We start from the raw sequence: 19,080 nt of genomic DNA, 5'->3' as shown, positions 1-19,080 counted from the left end.
TAACCCAGAAAATATGGTTAAAAGTCTTGTGCATTTTTTGCAGACAAGTGTTCAACAGATTTGTATACCAGTACCACACTATCTGATGATTTTTATGTTGACCAGATCTGTGGTATATTATCTTCACATATGTCACTTTTGTCTCTGGTCTATTTAACATACAATGTCACTTACAATTTACAAGTATTCTACGTTGTAATGCTTGTGATGACGGAATGACACCAAAAGAAATTGGATTCTGTCCCATTGTGTGCAGGCATAGCTGTCTGCTCATTATGGTTGTATATAATTTATTATATACTCTGTCACTTATAATTACCTACTATTGACTGTAATTCCTGTGGGACTGGGCAAAATTTTCATACTGAAATCTCAAACATATACAGAGTTATTACCCTTTGTCAGTGTTTTGTACTGAATTTTTTACAGAGATGGAGGGCTTTGGATTCCTTATAAAACTTTTCATGATGTAATCAACACATTCTATAATAATGTTTTGAGTGTTAAATGTTATGTTGTAGATTTTCTTTATAAGAAAAAACACTTCTTTTGTCCTGTGAATGAATGATAACTTATGTATGGTCATTATATACAGGTAAATGGTCATTATGTACTGGTGTTAGGTCATAATGGACAGGTATATGTTAACTATATACAGATAAATGGTCAATATATACAGGTTTGTGATAATTAAATACAGGTATATTGTCATTAAATACAGGTATATGGTCATTATGAACAGATGTATTGTCATTAAGTACAGGTATATGGTCATTATGTACAGGTATATGGTCATTATGTACAGGTGTGTGTTGGTAGTAAGACCTTGTGATAACTGATGTTGTAATATCATCAAAACAAAGTGTCAACACTAAATGGATAGGGAATGAATGTATAAGTCAGAGGCCTGATGTATATCACTTTCTAGTGCTGATCAACTCTACAGTACAACCCTGCTACAGTTTGTCAGTAAGAATCTGTGATTTTATTTTTACTCCAAGTGACTGAATTATTCAGTGGAAATTGAAACCATTGATTTTGGTTGTTGTGTCCCCATACACTGCTCATTACAGATTAAAGTTGAAGCGGCTGATATACACAAACTTCCCCAATCACTGATCACAGAGCCTCTCCCTCTATCTCCACCTCAGGGAAGATTTGGTTGCTATAAAATGTTGCTGATGCTGTGGGTTGGGCCTGCCTTTTATGATGGTCTCTGTGGAATCCATACTGATCTGAGCTTAAACTTGGCACATCAAACGCAGCTAGGATACACAGAAGACCTTCCCTTAGGCTACCGAATATCATAGGGATACACACAGCAGACCTTCCCTTAGACTACCATATGTTACTGGGATAGACTGAGCAGACCTTCACTTAGACTACCATATGTTACTGGGATACACACAGCAGACCTTCCCTTAGACTACCATATGTTACTGGGATACACACAGCAGACCTTCCCTTAGACTACCTTATGTTACTGGGATACACACAGCAGACCTTCCCTTAGACTACCATATGTTACTGGGATTCACACAGCAGACCTTCCCTTAGACTACCATATGTTACTGGGATACACACAGCAGACCTTCCCTTAGACTACCATATGTTACTGGGATACACACAGCAGACCTTCCCTTAGACTACCATATGTTACTGGGATACACACAGCAGACCTTCCCTTAGACTACCGTATGTTACTGGGATACACACAGCAGACCTTCCCTTAGACTACCATATGTTACTGGGATAGACTGAGCAGACCTTCCCTTAGACTACCATATGTTACTGGGATACACACAGCAGACCTTCCCTTAGACTACCATATGTTACTGGGATACACACAGCAGACCTTCCCTTAGACTACCATATGTTACTGGGATAGACTGAGCAGACCTTCCCTTAGACTACCATATGTTACTGGGATACACACAGCAGACCTTCCCTTAGACTACCATATGTTACTGGGATACACACAGCAGACCTTCCCTTAGACTTCCATATGTTACTGGGATACACACAGCAGACCTTCCCTTAGACTACCTTATGTTACTGGGATACACACAGCAGACCTTCCCTTAGACTACCATATGTTACTGGGATAGACTGAGCAGACCTTCCCTTAGACTACCTTATGTTACTGGGATACACACAGCAGGTCTTCCCTTAGACTACCATATGTTACTGGGATACACACAGCAGACCTTCCCTTAGACTACCATATGTTACTGGGATAGACTGAGCAGACCTTCCCTTAGACTACCATATGTTACTGGGATACACACAGCAGGCCTTCCCTTAGACTACCATATGTTACTAGGATACACACAGCAGACCTTCCCTTAGACTACCATATGTTACTGGGATACATACAGCAGACCTTCCCTTAAACTACCTTATGTTACTGGGATACACACAGCAGACCTTCCCTTAGACTACCATATGTTACTGGGATAGACTGAGCAGACCTTCCCTTAGACTACCTTATGTTACTGGGATACACACAGCAGGTCTTCCCTTAGACTACCATATGTTACTGGGATACACACAGCAGACCTTCCCTTAGACTACCATATGTTACTGGGATACACACAGCAGACCTTCCCTTAGACTACCATATGTTACTGGGATACACACAGCAGACCTTCCCTTAGACTACCATATGTTACTGGGATACACACAGCAGACCTTCCCTTAGACTACCATATGTTACTGGGATACACACAGCAGACCTTCCCTTAGACTACCATATGTTACTGGGATACACACAGCAGACCTTCCCTTAGACTACCATATGTTACTGGGATACACACAGCAGACCTTCCCTTAGACTACCATATGTTACTGGGATACACACAGCAGACCTTCCCTTAGACTACCTTATGTTACTGGGATACACACAGCAGACCTTCCCTTAGACTTCCATATGTTACTGGGATACACACAGCAGACCTTCCCTTAGACTACCTTATGTTACTGGGATAGACTGAGCAGACCTTCCCTTAGACTACCATATGTTACTGGGATACACACAGCAGACCTTCCCTTAGACTACCATATGTTACTGGGATACACACAGCAGACCTTTGTCTGGCCTTCTCCTTGGGTCCTGTAACAAGCCCTTTCACAGATGTTTGAGTTTGATGAAACGTCTGGATAGGATAAAGGCAGTAGGAGATACAATGAACTGTTGTAAATTATTGAAAAGTATTTTAGATTATGGCCTAGGGACAAGGTTACACCAAGTTCAAGGTCATGACCTTATTGAAATAGGTAATTATTTTATGCACATTGACTTGTCACCTGTTGTATAGGATTTAACAGTTAAATATGTAACTGTGTGAACTTAAATACATTGATATTTATTTTTTCTCAAATAAAATCATAGTTTGACTTGTTTTATTTTTCTTCGATTTCCACAGATAAGCAGAGAGCATTTGAGGATCAAACTGATAGTAAACTGAGGGCTATCATTCTGAAATCCAAAGATCTCCAAGTTTTTATGGAGGCACTTGGTAGCAATGATGGTAGCAGTGATAATATAATTGATCTCGACTCTCCTGCAAGGTCACTGGAGGATCTCTCAGACACACCCTCCGACAGGGATACAGAAATTCATGATGGCTGCCAAGCTTATGGTAGGTTGCAAACTTTTACTGTAGAAAAAATTCACAACATTAAACAAAGCATTTTTAATGAATTTATTTTCTGCTCTGGAAAGAGATGAATTTTGTTTAAATTAAAAACGGATTCCATTAAATCTTCAGCATCTCCTATCAGCCAGATTTCATTTATTTCAATTGAATACTTCGTCAGCAATCACATATTGTAAATTAATCTGGGAAGAAGATCCAGTTGTGTTGTAAAATCTGCTGTGGTTCACCAACCTGTGATACAGAGAGTTTAAGCAGCAACATACACACTGTCTCACACTGTTGTATCACTTTAATTCGTCAGTCTGCTCATTAGAAATTTAAATTGAAGCGCAGAAGAAATTTCCTTCTGTCTAAATTGCTTCCGATACAAGATGGTATAAAATCTTGGACCAGATTTTGGGGTTTCCTGATGTTAGTGTTTGTAGTTCAGTTTGTTGCTGCCTTTTGATTCCATCACAGAAATTTATAGGTATTCTACGTCTTATGTATGGAAGTAAATTACTTTTGGTTGTATTAATAGATGTTTGTTTCTATCTCTGTACATTTAAAATTCATATGTTGCTCAATTTTTGTTGCTTAATAAGTAGAACATCAGACTTGGATTTCTCGTGAGGAAAACCTGAGGTGTATGGTTCAATGATCTCTACTTGAGGCATGTAGGTCAGGAAACTGAGAAACCAAATGCCCTGTGCTATTGTGGCAGTTTCGGTGGGCAAAACACTTATCACCCAAATGCTCTGGATAGCATGTGATGGGTCTCCCACATAGTGGTCAGTGAGGTAGCTACCTGTCTGTAAATGGTGCTGGCTGTTCATGTGGAGATAAACCAAGCAAACAAACCATAATTCTGTTTTTTCCCCAAGACTGAATGGTGAAACAAAAAATAATGCTTAATCTAACTATATGATAGTGAGTTCCTTTTAACAATCAGAGTAACTGATTGATGGTAGTGATATTCTTGCTTGGTTTACACAACATTTCATGGCTGAATATCATGTCATTCATAGGGCGATGACTTGAATCCTGTAACATGTTCCAGAGAAGGCTGATTAATATTGATCTTAAACCTTCAATTGTATTGGTTTAAGTATTACTTTGTTAACATGAGGCTGAGGTTTTTATGTTGAATTAATAATTTCTGAATTTTATTATACATACCATGTTAGTGAAAATAGCCTTAAATAAATCATATTATTGTTAAAATTGTCATGTTGATATACAATAATTGACCAGTTTTCACGAGAATATGAGTATCAACCTGAGACAGTGATTTTACCTGAAATTAAAGGCCCAGAGAAATATATCACTTTTGAGGGTTGATAAAACTTCCTAGTCACCAATGAAAAGGTCGATATCTATTCTATTGTACATTTCCCCAACTTTTTCACATTTTTGTCAGAGGTCAGCATGAAAGGATGTTATAAGGGAAGTGTCACACTCATCGATGCACTAATAAATAGTAAAGTGTTACATCTACACATTGTTGCCCAAAAGTTAGTTTGTCATACCTAAAATTCAGTTAGAGTCACTCTGGGTGGATTGCCTCCCTTTCCTAGAATTGAGCAAAAAAATACATGGTCATTATTTCAGATATTATTGTGATGAACACATTGATGAAAATCCCATTTCACCAGATAAAGAAAATGTGTATGGATTTACACATACATTAATGTTGATATAACTGATTGCAAAAATAGCTACCATTGATACATTTTGTAACGCCCACCCACACACCCCTCCCCCCCAAACAACAACAACAGCTACCATTGGTATTTTTACCATTTCTTTTGAAAAATATGTTTTTGTATTGCCGGATGCTTTATTCTGATTGGTCAGATTTATCTTATCATTAATATTAGATTATGTTTTCTTTACCTTTGGTTTATGCCTTCATTAAATAGAAAATAATATTAATTGAGATTTAAGCCCTGAGGTATAGAACTGGCCTGTGAATGACCTTCTGTATCCTAGATCTTCTGTCGTTAAGGTTTTCTGTACTGTTTTATTGTCTATATATTTCCTCATTCTCTTGGCATTATCACCTAATTTCTCTTAATAGACACACCTGATGAACTGTCAGAGTTACAGCAGCAGGTTGTTTGTGCTTGGATGTTTGTCAGAGGTCAGCAAAATAACAGGGGTCAGATAGATGGTAGTTCTATACTAATGACTGTAACAGAATGTACTGTTATGGTAACCCTATCATCTCATGGCAGCTTCAGCTGTCAATCAAAAGCTCTTCATCTGACATTGGTTGAAACATAATATTTACTTCAGTACAAAATCACCTAGTTCACAGAATTCTGATGGCAATGCCAGGACAAATTAGACTTCAATGTTTTTGTTGATTACAGTTAGATAATGCAAAGTGGATGTAATCATTTAATTAATTAGTTCTTTTCATCACATTAGTAGTTCATGCTTGCTCTGTAAATAAATAAAAGTGTTTACATTGTTTTTGCATTTTAGAAAGAAAATTTAAGTGTTTCATTTATTTATAAAACGATAACTTTGGATGGAAACGTTTTAGATTTAGAACAAATATTTATCAGATGATTACTATTCACCCCATGATAGGCCCTCTGTAACTGACAGTAATAGATTAAACAGGAAAGAGAGCACCACTGTGATGTGTGGAAAAGGTGTATATAATGATTGACTTAAACCACTGGGGCTCCACACAGGGGCTTGGCATACTTGTAAACACTTTCCAAAAATAAGACTTGGTGGCATGCAATGGATGGATATGATGAGCTATGTTATAAAACATGTGAAAACAGGCTATCATTGAGCTGATCATTCCAAATGTTGATAGAGTCAGAATTAGAGGCAGTTTGTATGTAGTTTGGAAATAGCTCTTTTCATCATGTAGTGGATTTTACATCCAATTAGTGCATTCGTGTTTGAATGGAGGCCAAGGGGCATTTCTCAAACCCTACAGATTGATACATAGGTTTGATGGACTGGTTTTGTTGGACATGGGCTTGTGGATATTGGGGTTTGATGGGCTCATTTTTATGCTCCTTGAAAATTTTAAGTTTTACTGATAATCTTGTGTTGGACAAGGTCTGAAGGATACTTGAAGATGTTGGATAATCATATATGGAGGATAGTGGGTTTTGATGGACTTGTATGGTTGGACAATGTCCATAGTATACTGGGATTTAATGAACCAGTTTTGTTGGTCAAGGTCCATAGGATACCAGTGTTGGACAAGGTCTTTAATATCCTGGGGTTTGATAACTGGTTTTGTTGGACAAAGCCTGGAGGATACTGGGTTTGGATAGACAAGGTCTGGAGGATAGTGGGTTTGGATTGACAAGGTCTGGAGGATAGTGGGTTTGGATTGACAAGGTCTGGAGGATAGTGGGTTTGGATTGACAAGGTCTGGAGGATAGTGGGTTTGGATTGACAAGGTCTGGAGGATAGTGGGTTTGGATAGACAAGGTCTGGAGATTAGTGGGTTTGGATTGACAAGGTCTGGAGGATACTGGGTTTGGATTGACAAGGTCTTGAGGATAGTGGGTTTGGATTGACAAGGTCTTGAGGATAGTGGGTTTGGATTGACAAGGTCTGGAGGATAGTGGGCTTGGATTGACAAGGTCTGGGGGATACTGGGTTTGCATTGACAAGGTCTTGAGGATAGTGGGTTTGGATTGACAAGGTCTGGAGGATAGTGGGTTTGGATTGACAAGGTCTGGAGGATAGTGGGCTTGGATTGACAAGGTCTGGAGGATAGTGGGTTTGGATTGACAAGGTCTGGAGGATAGTGGGTTTGGATTGACAAGGTCTGGAGGATAGTGGGTTTGGGTTGACAAGGTCTGGAGGATAGTGGGTTTGGGTTGACAAGGTCTGGAGGATAGTGGGTTTGGGTTGACAAGGTCTGGAGGATAGTGGGTTTGGCTGGATGGTTGGTGAATGAGACCTCTTAAAAGCACTGACTGGATGGTGGGGTCAATCTGTCCCCTAAAGCACTGACTGGATGGCGGGGTCAATCTGTCCCCTAAAGCACTGACTGGATGGCGGGGTCAATCTGTTCCCTAAAGCACTGACTGGATGGCGGGGTCAATCTGTTCCCTAAAGCACTGACTGGATGGCGGGGTCAATCTGTCCCCTAAAGCACTGACTGGATGGTGGGGTCAATCTGTCCTAAAGCACTGACTGGATGGCGGGGTCAATCTGTCCCCTAAAACACTGACTGGATGGTGGGGTCAATCTGTCCCCTAAAGCACTGACTGGATGGCGGGGTCAATCTGTCCCCTAAAGCACTGACTGGATGGTGGGGTCAATCTGTCCCCTAAAGCACTGACTGGATGGCGGGGTCAATCTGTCCCCTAAAACACTGACTGGATGGTGGGGTCAATCTGTCCCCTAAAGCACTGACTGGATGGCGGGGTCAATCTGTCCCCTAAAGCACTGACTGGATGGCGGGGTCAATCTGTCCCCGAAAGCACTGACTGGATGATGGGGTCAATCTGTCCCCTAAAGCACTGACTGGATGGTTGGTGAATGAGACCTCTAAAACACTGACTGGATGATGGGGTCAATTTGTCCCCTTACTCACTGACTGGATGATGGGGTCAATCTGTCCCCTAAAGCACTGACTGGATGGTGGGGTCAATCGAACCTCTAAAACAAAAACTGAATAGTGGGGTCAATCTGTCCCAAAAATCACTGACAGGATGGTAGATATATTTGTCCCCAATATCACTGACTGGATGGTGGGTCTATTTGTCCTCAATATCACTGACTGGATGGTAGGTCTATTTGTTCCCAATATCACTGACTGGATGGTGGGTCTATTTGTCCTCAATATCACTGACTGGATGGTAGATCTATTTGTCCCCAATATCACTGACTGGATGGTAGATATATTTGTCCCCAATATCACTGACTGGATGGTGGGTCTATTTGTCCTCAATATCACTGACTGGATGGTAGATCTATTTGTCCCCAATATCACTGACTGGATGGTAGATATATTTGTCCCCAATATCACTGACAGGATTGTAGATCTATTTGTCCCCAATATCACTGACTGGATGGTAGATATATTTGTCCCCAATATCACTGACTGGATGGTGGGTCTATTTGTCCTCAATATCACTGACTGGATGGTAGATCTATTTGTCCCCAATATCACTGACTGGATGGTAGATATATTTGTCCCCAATATCACTGACAGGATTGTAGATCTATTTGTCCCCAATATCACTGACTGGATGGTAGATATATTTGTCCCCAATATCACTGACTGGATGGTGGGTCTATTTGTCCTCAATATCACTGACTGGATGGTAGATATATTTGTCCCCAATATCACTGACTGGATGGTAGATCTATTTGTCCCCAATATCACTGACAGGATTGTAGATCTATTTGTCCCCAATATCACTGACAGGATTGTAGATATATTTGTCCCCAATATCACTGACTGGATGGTAGATATATTTGTCCCCAATATCACTGACTGGATGGTAGATATATTTGTCCCCAATATCACTGACAGGATTGTAGATCTATTTGTCCCCAATATCACTGACTGGATGGTAGATATATTTGTCCCCAATATCACTGACTGGATGGTGGGTCTATTTGTCCTCAATATCACTGACTGGATGGTAGATCTATTTGTCCCCAATATCACTGACTGGATGGTAGATATATTTGTCCCCAATATCACTGACAGGATTGTAGATCTATTTGTCCCCAATATCACTGACTGGATGGTAGATATATTTGTCCCCAATATCACTGACTGGATGGTGGGTCTATTTGTCCTCAATATCACTGACTGGATGGTAGATATATTTGTCCCCAATATCACTGACTGGATGGTAGATCTATTTGTCCCCAATATCACTGACAGGATTGTAGATCTATTTGTCCCCAATATCACTGACAGGATTGTAGATCTATTTGTCCCCAATATCACTGACTGGATGGTAGATATATTTGTCCCCAATATCACTGACTGGATGGTAGATATATTTGTCCCCAATATCACTGACTGGATGGTAGTATTGATCAGACCTCTAAATCACTGACTGGATGGTAGATCTATTTGTCCTCAATATCACTGACTGGATGGTAGATCTATTTGTCCCCAATATCACTGACTGGATGGTAGATATATTTGTCCCCAATATCACTGACAGGATTGTAGATCTATTTGTCCCCAATATCACTGACTGGATGGTAGATATATTTGTCCCCAATATCACTGACTGGATGGTGGGTCTATTTGTCCTCAATATCACTGACTGGATGGTAGATCTATTTGTCCCCAATATCACTGACTGGATGGTAGATCTATTTGTCCCCAATATCACTGACTGGATGGTAGATATATTTGTCCCCAATATCACTGACTGGATGGTAGATATATTTGTCCCCAATATCACTGACTGGATGGTGGGTCTATTTGTCCGCAATATCACTGACTGGATGGTAGATCTATTTGTCCCCAATATCACTGACTGGATGGTAGATCTATTTGTCCCCAATATCACTGACAGGATTGTAGATCTATTTGTCCCCAATATCACTGACTGGATGGTAGATATATTTGTCCCCAATATCACTGACTGGATGGTAGATATATTTGTCCCCAATATCACTGACTGGATGGTAGTATTGATCAGACCTCTAAATCACTGACTGGATGGTAGATCTATTTGTCCCCAATATCACTGACTGGATGGTGGGTCTATTTGTCCTCAATATCACTGACTGGATGGTGGGTCTATTTGTCCTCAATATCACTGACTGGATGGTAGATCTATTTGTCCCCAATATCACTGACTGGATGGTGGGTCTATTTGTCCTCAATATCACTGACTGGATGGTGGGTCTATTTGTCCTCAATATCACTGACTGGATGGTGGGTCTATTTGTGCCCAATATCACTGACTGGATGGTGGGTCTATTTGTCCTCAATATCACTGACTGGATGGTGGGTCTATTTGTCCTCAATATCACTGACTGGATGGTGGGTCTATTTGTGCCCAATATCACTGACAGGATGGTAGGTCTATTTGTCCTCAATATCACTGACTGGATGGTGGGTCTATTTGTCCCCAATATCACTGACTGGATGGTGGGTCTATTTGTCCTCAATATCACTGACTGGATGGTGGGTCTATTTGTGCCCAATATCACTGACTGGATGGTAGGTCTATTTGTCCTCAATATCACTGACAGGATGGTGGGTCTATTTGTCCTCAATATCACTGACAGGATGGTGGGTCTATTTGTCCTCAATATCACTGACTGGATGGTAGGTCTATTTGTCCCCAATATCACTGACAGGATGGTAGATCTATTTGTCCCCAATATCACTGACTGGATGGTGGGTCTATTTGTCTCCAATATCACTGACTGGATGGTGGGTCTATTTGTCCCCAATATCACTGACTGGATGGTAGTATTGATCAGACCTCTAAATCACTGACTGGATGGTGGGTCTATTTGTCCCCAATATCACTGACTGGATGGTGGGTCTATTTGTCCCCAATATCACTGACTGGATGGTGGGTCTATTTGTCCCCAATATCACTGACTGGATGGTGGGTCTATTTGTCCCCAATATCACTGACTGGATGGTAGTATTGATCAGACCTCTAAATCACTGACTGGATGGTGGGTCTATTTGTCCCCAATATCACTGACTGGATGGTGGGTCTATTTGTCCCCAATATCACTGACTGGATGGTGGGTCTATTTGTCCCCAATATCACTGACTGGATGGTGGGTCTATTTGTCCCCAATATCACTGACTGGATGGTAGTATTGATCAGACCTCTAAATCACTAACTGGGTGGTGTCCTTGAAATGCTGAACAAGTGTTTTAGAGTTGGACTTAAGACCATCTGACTTGTATTTAACATCAGTACGTAGGACAAAGTCAGTGTACTTGGCTGAGATTGATTCTTGGTATTTTTTTTATTTACATCTTACTGGAGTGCAAAGTATTTGTGGAATGAAGGTTGGTTCTGTGTATCTCAGTAAACAGTGTAATTAACCCAGCAATGACACGACTTGGGACACCCTACACCAGATACTCACTAAACATAATCTGTATGGTCAGTCATCTGTAACCTGTACAGGTCATTGCTTAAGGTCATTGCTTATTGCTCCTCCACAGTCTCAAACTGTCAATCATCATGCTACTGTCTGGTTCTGCCAAGTTCTTTCAGAGTCCTGATAGCTTTTTTTTTTCATTAAGAATGAAGATAATGACTGTTTTATCATTTTTGTCATAAACAAATCAATGATCAATTGTCTGGCCCTCTACAACAATGTTTTTTGTCATATCTCCCTCTACAACAATGTTTCCTGTCATCTCACCTCAACAAAGTTTCCTGTCATCTTGCCTTCAACAATGATTTTTCCTGTTGTCTCATCCTCTACAACAGTGGTTCCTGTCATCTCACCCTCTTCAGTGTTTCCTATGGTTTCATCCTCTACAACAATGTTTTCTATGGTTTTGCCCTCTACAACAATGTTTCCTATGGTTTTGCCCTCTACAACAATGTTTCCTATGGTTTCGCCCCCTACAACAATGTTTACTATGGTTTTGCCTTCTACAACAATGTTTACTATGGTTTCGCCCTCTACAACAATGTTTACTATGGTTTTGCCCTCTACAACAATGTTTACTATGGTTTCGCCCTCTACAACAATGTTTACTATGGTTTCGCCATCTACAACAATGTTTACTATGGTTTTGCCCTCTACAACAATGTTTACTATGGTTTTGCCCTCTTCAACAATGTTTACTATGGTTTTGCCCTCTTCAACAATGTTTCCTATGGTTTTGCCCTCTACAACAATGTTTCCTATGGTTTCGCCCTCTACAACAATGTTTACTATGGTTTTGCCCTCTACAACAATGTTTCCTATGGTTTCGCCCTCTACAACAATGTTTCCTATGGTTTTGCCCTCTACAACAATGTTTCCTATGGTTTCGCCCCCTACAACAATGTTTACTATGGTTTTGCCTTCTACAACAATGTTTACTATGGTTTTGCCCTCTACAACAATGTTTACTATGGTTTTGCCCTCTACAACAATGTTTACTATGGTTTTGCCCTCTACAACAATGTTTACTATGGTTTTGCCCTCTACAACAATGTTTACTATGGTTTTGCCCTCTAAACAATGTTTACTATGGTTTCGCCCTCTACAACAATGTTTCCTATGGTTTTGCCCTCTACAACAATGTTTCCTATGGTTTCGCCCTCTACAACAATGTTTACTATGGTTTTGCCCTCTACAACAATGTTTCCTATGGTTTCGCCATCTACAACAATGTTTACTATGGTTTTGCCCTCTACAACAATGTTTACTATGGTTTTGCCCTCTACAACAATGTTTACTGTGGTTTTGCCCTCTACAACAATGTTTACTATGATTTTGCCCTCTACAACAATGTTTACTATGGTTTTGCCCTCTACAACAATGTTTACTATGGTTTTGCCCTCTACAACAATGTTTACTATGGTTTTGCCCTCTACAACAATGTTTCCTATGGTTTCGCCCTCTACAACAATGTTTCCTATGGCTTCGCCCTCTACAACAATGTTTACTATGGTTTTGCCCTCTACAACAATGTTTCCTATGGTTTCGCCCTCTATAACAACCTACCATAATTTCTGTAATGAAACACATGTCTGTACTTCTTGCATCTTCAGTTTCCATGGTAACATTTTCAATTTCACCTTGCATGATATTCTATATTAAAACTTTTGGATAAGATGTGATATTTTGATACAGAAGACCTGTTAGTTTTTAGCTTGGTAAACAACCAGCCATGTTGTTTTAAACAAATTGTTGATTGTCGGTGTTAACTGAAACCTTTATTTAGAATTACACAGGATAGGTCAACATTGTATAAAATGATATAATGGTCAGAATACTAGAAAACTTGATAGTCAAAAATAGTAAATGATTGCTGAGGTGTTGAGGGGAGTATTACATGGTACAAGAGGAACAAAATGGGAAGCTATGTTACAAGGAGAAGAATCGACAGTGCAAGGGCATGCTTTGTTCTGTGTGGCCTCCATCAGTTACAAATGATCAAAATGTAAATCTGCTGCTCTTTACAAAGTTTAGATGTAGATAATGAGTTAAAGGAAGAGGGAAGTAGAGTAGAAAAACAGGTTATTAGAATACATATGTAAAACATTTGCGTGGAAACAGGGAGACAGGAAATAATTAGAATGCTATGTTTACATGTGGGATGAGGTTTATGTATCCAGGGCACAGAAGGAAAGAATTAATATATACAAACTAGAGTGTTTTAGACGAAGTACAGCTCAGGATTTCCTCCTCGTCCTGTAGGGGTACAGGTGTCCATCTCACCTGTGTTATGTTCTAGACTGGACAGGACCTAGACATGATAGTACAGCTCGGGACTTTCTCCTCATCCTGTATGGGTACAGGTGTCCATCTCACCTGTGTTATGTCCTAGGCTGGACCTAGACAGGATAGTACAGCTCAGGTCTTCCTCTTCATCCTGTAGGGGTACAGGTGTCCATCTCACCTTTCTTATGTCCTAGACTGGACCTAGACAGGATAGTACAGCTCAGGACTTCCTCCTCATCCTGTAGGGGTACAGGTGTCCATCTCACCTTTGTTATGTCCTAGACTTGACCTAGACAGGATAGTACAGCTCAGGACTTCCTCCTCATCCTGTAGGGGTACAGGTGTCCATCTCACCTTTGTTATGTCCTAGACTGGACCTAGACATGTCAGTACAGCTCAGGACTTCCTCCTCATTCTGTAGGAGTACGGGTGTCCATCTCACCTTTGTTATGTCCTAGACTGGACCTAGACATGATAGTACAGCTTAGGACTTCCTCCTCATCCTGTAGGGGTACAGGTGTCCATCTCACCTTTGTTATGTCCTAGACTGGACCTAGACATGATAGTACAGCTCAGGACTTTCTCCTCATCCTGTAGGGGTACAGGTGTCCATCTCACCTATGGTATGTCTTTGACTGGACCTAGACATGTCAGTACAGCTCAGGACTTCCTCCTCATCCTGTATGTAGGGTACAAGTGTCCATCTCACCTATGTTATGTTCTAGACTGGACCTTGACATGTCAGTACAGCTCAGGACTTCCTCCTCATCCTGTAGGGGTACAGGTGTCCATCTCACCTATGGTATGTTTTTGACTGGACCTAGACATGTCAGTACAGCTCAGGACTTCCTCCTCATCCTGTAGAAGTACAGGTGTCCATCTCACCTTTGTTATGTCCTAGACTGGACCTAGACATGATAGTACAGCTCAGGACTTTCTCCTCATCCTGTAGAAGTACAGGTGTCCATCTCACCTTTGTTATGTCCTAGACTGGACCTAGACATGATAGTACAGCTCAGGACTTTCTCCTCATCCTGTAGGGGTACAGGTGTCCATCTCACCTATGTTATGTTCTAGACTGGACCTAGACATGATAGTACAGATCATTATGTTCATAATGGAGGGCTGCAATGATAAATATTGCAGTTTTGTAACAGAAAAATATGTGCCAATTACACAGGAAGCCATCTTTCTTTTCATTGAATGACTTAAAGATGTATTTGAGGTGTTGTGTCAGGTCATAATGGTTTAATTATCGTTGACCTAGATTTTTATTAGAGAATTTGTGTCTGGTGTTAGGTCATTATCAGCAGAGAAAGTTAAGTACTAGAGGTGATATGAATACACTGACCGGTGATTGAGAGTAGACAGAGGTCAGTTCCTGTGTGGTTTGCTTTAGCGGATATGACATTTCTAATCATCAGACTTCCTGTGATGTCCAAGTGTGATTTCTGTCACACTGGTCTATAACCAAAAATCCATCGGGACTAGCCAGTCCTTACATCCAACACCAGTACTCTTGTAGAGCTGTCAATATGGCCAACCTTGTAATAGGCAATATATATAACTGGTAGAGAAAAATCTCCTGAGTCTTCAGCTGTCTTGTAAAGTTTTAGAGTTTTCTCTATACAGAGAAGAAAGCCTTGGGAATTGAGAGGATTAGGACATAGTGTCTATTGTCCATAGGTTTATTCATGTTTCTGCAAATTAATCTTGGTGCATCAAGTTCATCATAGAGATGCACAAATTGGTAATTAATCAGTAATATTTCTCTGTATTTTAAGAATATTTCTGTCTCATTAATTCTCATTTTGGAATTCTGCATTGTCGTTTATCTGTCTTCAGTACTTCAGAATGATCTCCCTTCATGGTCTATGTTGCCCACCATTATCAAATAGAGGACCATTCTGTTGCTATTGGTTACATTGTCTCCATGTCACTAGTTGACAATCTAGGACCCCTGGTGGGCAAATCAGAACATCATGTCAAATACTTGAAAGACCTTGCAGAAACAATGTCCACAGTACTTCCATAATAGATCTGGAATTCATTTCACATGATTTAGTGTCTCATTTCACCAAACATCAGTCCTGTTAGCAACCATTTGGAGAATTTACCATGGTCATGGTATTGCATCAACCATTAAACCTCACAGGACTTTCCAAAATGTCCTTGTCCATCCTAAGAATAAAACGTCCAAAGGGAATGTTGCAGAATTTGTTCACAAGATTAGATGGGAGAACAGCAACGGATTGTATATCAGAGGCAGGAGATTTTGGTCTGACTTAATGTCAGAAAGACGCAGAATCTTCTACCTTATTTTACATAGGGTTATAGCTGAAAAATTGGTTGATTCCTTATCTTCTATACTACATACTTCAGTGTTATAACTCTTCACACTGGTCATTTATATGATGAAGGAGACAGTTTAGTTATAGAAATGCCACATTTAAATCTTATTCTATCTGTGGCATAAGGACTTCTATCTTAAATTATTGACTGATTTATATCAGGTGTTACAAGTTTGATAAAGCAGGGTTATCATCTCGGAAAAATTGATGTCTGTTACTCAATAAGCTCTTATTCATAGATAAATGTTACCTTGTGTGTGATTCCATCTTTTCTTTAGTAAATCAATGACTAAGATCCCGACTTTTAATGGAAGTAATATAACATTGCAAAGTTTTCAGTACTTAAACATTCAGGATAAATACACAATCTTGTTTTCATATTATAAAGATGGCATCACTTCAGCATTTGGTGGATTAAGTTGGACAAGTGTCGTATTGAAATTTGTCTAGAGGGAGCAAGGTTTAGTTTCTGAATGATTAATGTTAGGCCTTCTGGTAGACAGAAAGATGATGGTAACAGTCAAACCATTACAATATGTTACAATAATTTATGTTTTTAATGAAATATCTACTTCAGTTCGATAAATCATGTTATCTACCTTACCAGAATAACTATTTGTATGATAACAATCTGTCCAGCTACCCAGAATTTTGTTAGGTCTGTGGGCGAGTACCTAGAATCTTGTTAGGTCTGTGGGCGAGTACCTAGAATTCTGTTAGGTCTGTGGGCGAGTACCTAGAATTTTGTTAGGTCTGTGGGCTAGTACCAAACATTTTGTTTGGTCTGTGGGCGAGTACCTAGAATCTTGTTAGGTCTGTGGGCGAGTACCTAGAATCTTGTTGGGTCTGTGGGCGAGTACCTAGAATCTTGTTAGGTCTGTGGGCGAGTACCTAGAATCTTGTTAGGTCTGTGGGCGAGTACCTAGAATTTTGTTAGGTCTGTGGGCGAGTGTCGAGATATTGATTTGAACAGTTGACTTCAAGCTGATGTAGACTAAAGTAAAAACAATCTTGTTGGAGTGTGTCTCATTTTCCTTTTTTGTCCTCTCGGTTATTGAAAGCTAGCTCAGGGTCATTGATGCATGTATGAAATCAGCACTATGTGTATTGGTGCCTGATCTATGCAACCTTTATCTCATCTTATCTAAAATTTGTCCTCAAAGGGAAATAACTGTTGCCAGTCATTTGAATTGTATGATAGTCCCAGTGGAACTGCAACTGATTCATACCCTTAAAGGTTTACTGGTTTCAATGTCATGTAAAACATGACACTCAATATTCAATTCAAGGACATGACTACACACATCAATAATCTCGTATCACTGGACCTCACCTAGCTGCAAACTTAGTGATGACACTGTAGAATATGACTGCACACATCGATAATCTCACATCATTGGATCTCACCTATCTACAAACTTAGTGATGACACAATAGAATCAGTGTGTCTGTCCATCAATCAATGTTTCAGTCTGTAGATAAAATGTTCTGGAGAAATACAGCTTGGTACAATTACTGCCAAATGCAGGAATTTAAATGTTATTCCATGAGAAGGTTAGGGTATTTCATTTCAGAATTGAAAATTATTCTTTTAATCTACATTTCCATTAACATCTGGATTCTTATGTTAGTTTAAATCTCAGGAGTGAAAAAAATGAATAACCAAAAGATACAAATGTAGAGGAAGCAACAAGCACAGGAGAGATAATGTAAATATTAATTAAAGGTAAATGATCGTTAAAAAGTAAATGTAAATAAAAGATTAAATGTTCTTTGAACAGTAAATGTTTATTTAAAAGTTAATGATAACTGAAATGTAAGTGTAAAAGTGAATTAAAATAAAACGAAATTATAATTAAAACGTAAACGTTAAATGTTAGTTTAAAATTAAATGATAATTAAAACATAAAATTAGAAAGTAAAATTAGATAAAAAGAAGGTAATTAGAAAGTAAATAATCAGTTTTAATTAAAAAGTAAATGTTACTTATAAAGTAAATGGTAATTTAAAAAAAAATGATAAATTAAAAGCAAATGATCATTTGTGTTTTTAGAGTGATATGAAATGTTTATAGTTGTTTATAAGCTGACATGTATTGTTCATGGTTATCTCCTGTTGTTCATGGTTATCTCATGTTGTTCATGGTTATCTCATGTTTAAAACAAAACTTGACACATAAATGTCATGAGGACAGTAAAAACTGAGCTGGGTGCTGAGGACCTGCTTTGACCCATTATACACAAATATCACAGCATTATCACCAATCAACACTGATTAAAATCCATTATCAGTAATTCTCTGATCAATACACCTCCCGACAAACAATTGTTATCATAATATTGTGTGGTTGCTGATGTGTTTGGAATTCAACATCGGGAACTCTTTAGCAAAGGAGGTTAAAATACAAGGTCAAAGTAGCTTACATTAGGGCATTGTAACCTTTAGGTATTAAAGGCCAAGATAAGACGGGATACTGACACTTAACACCCAAAAAACACATTTATATGGAATTGTATGCTTTCTGTAGCCATTCACAGACCAGCCTTCAACAATAAGCTCTGGCAGGTCGTGTTGTGTAGAGCAAACAGATGGAAATTAATGCTTACTTATCTTTCCTGACAAAGCCATAGAAAGTCATTATCACACATAAACCAAGATATTGTATTATTTATTATGTGGAGAAATCTGTTGGGTAGCAGGCG

At 39.4% G+C, this 19,080-nt stretch overlaps 1 protein-coding gene across 1 annotated transcript in view; it reads left to right on the top strand.

Annotated features, from left to right (window-relative positions):
- LOC132550631 (A-kinase anchor protein 13-like) overlaps nucleotides 1–19,080 on the top strand; it is a 170,851-nt gene that overhangs the window by 20,875 nt on the left and 130,896 nt on the right. Inside the window, exon 6 of the mRNA XM_060214723.1 lies at nucleotides 3,426–3,641. Coding sequence (XP_060070706.1) covers nucleotides 3,426–3,641 — 216 coding nt within the window. The remainder of the gene's footprint in view (nucleotides 1–3,425; nucleotides 3,642–19,080) is intronic.

Source organism: Ylistrum balloti, unplaced genomic scaffold (genome assembly GCF_031769215.1).
Source record: "Ylistrum balloti isolate Yb309-2 unplaced genomic scaffold, AGI_CSIRO_Ybal_v1 Utg370136, whole genome shotgun sequence".
Taxonomy (NCBI): Eukaryota; Metazoa; Mollusca; class Bivalvia; order Pectinida; family Pectinidae; genus Ylistrum; species Ylistrum balloti.
The sequence above is the reverse complement of the archived record's forward strand: the minus strand, read 5'-3'. Positions and strand labels throughout refer to the sequence as shown.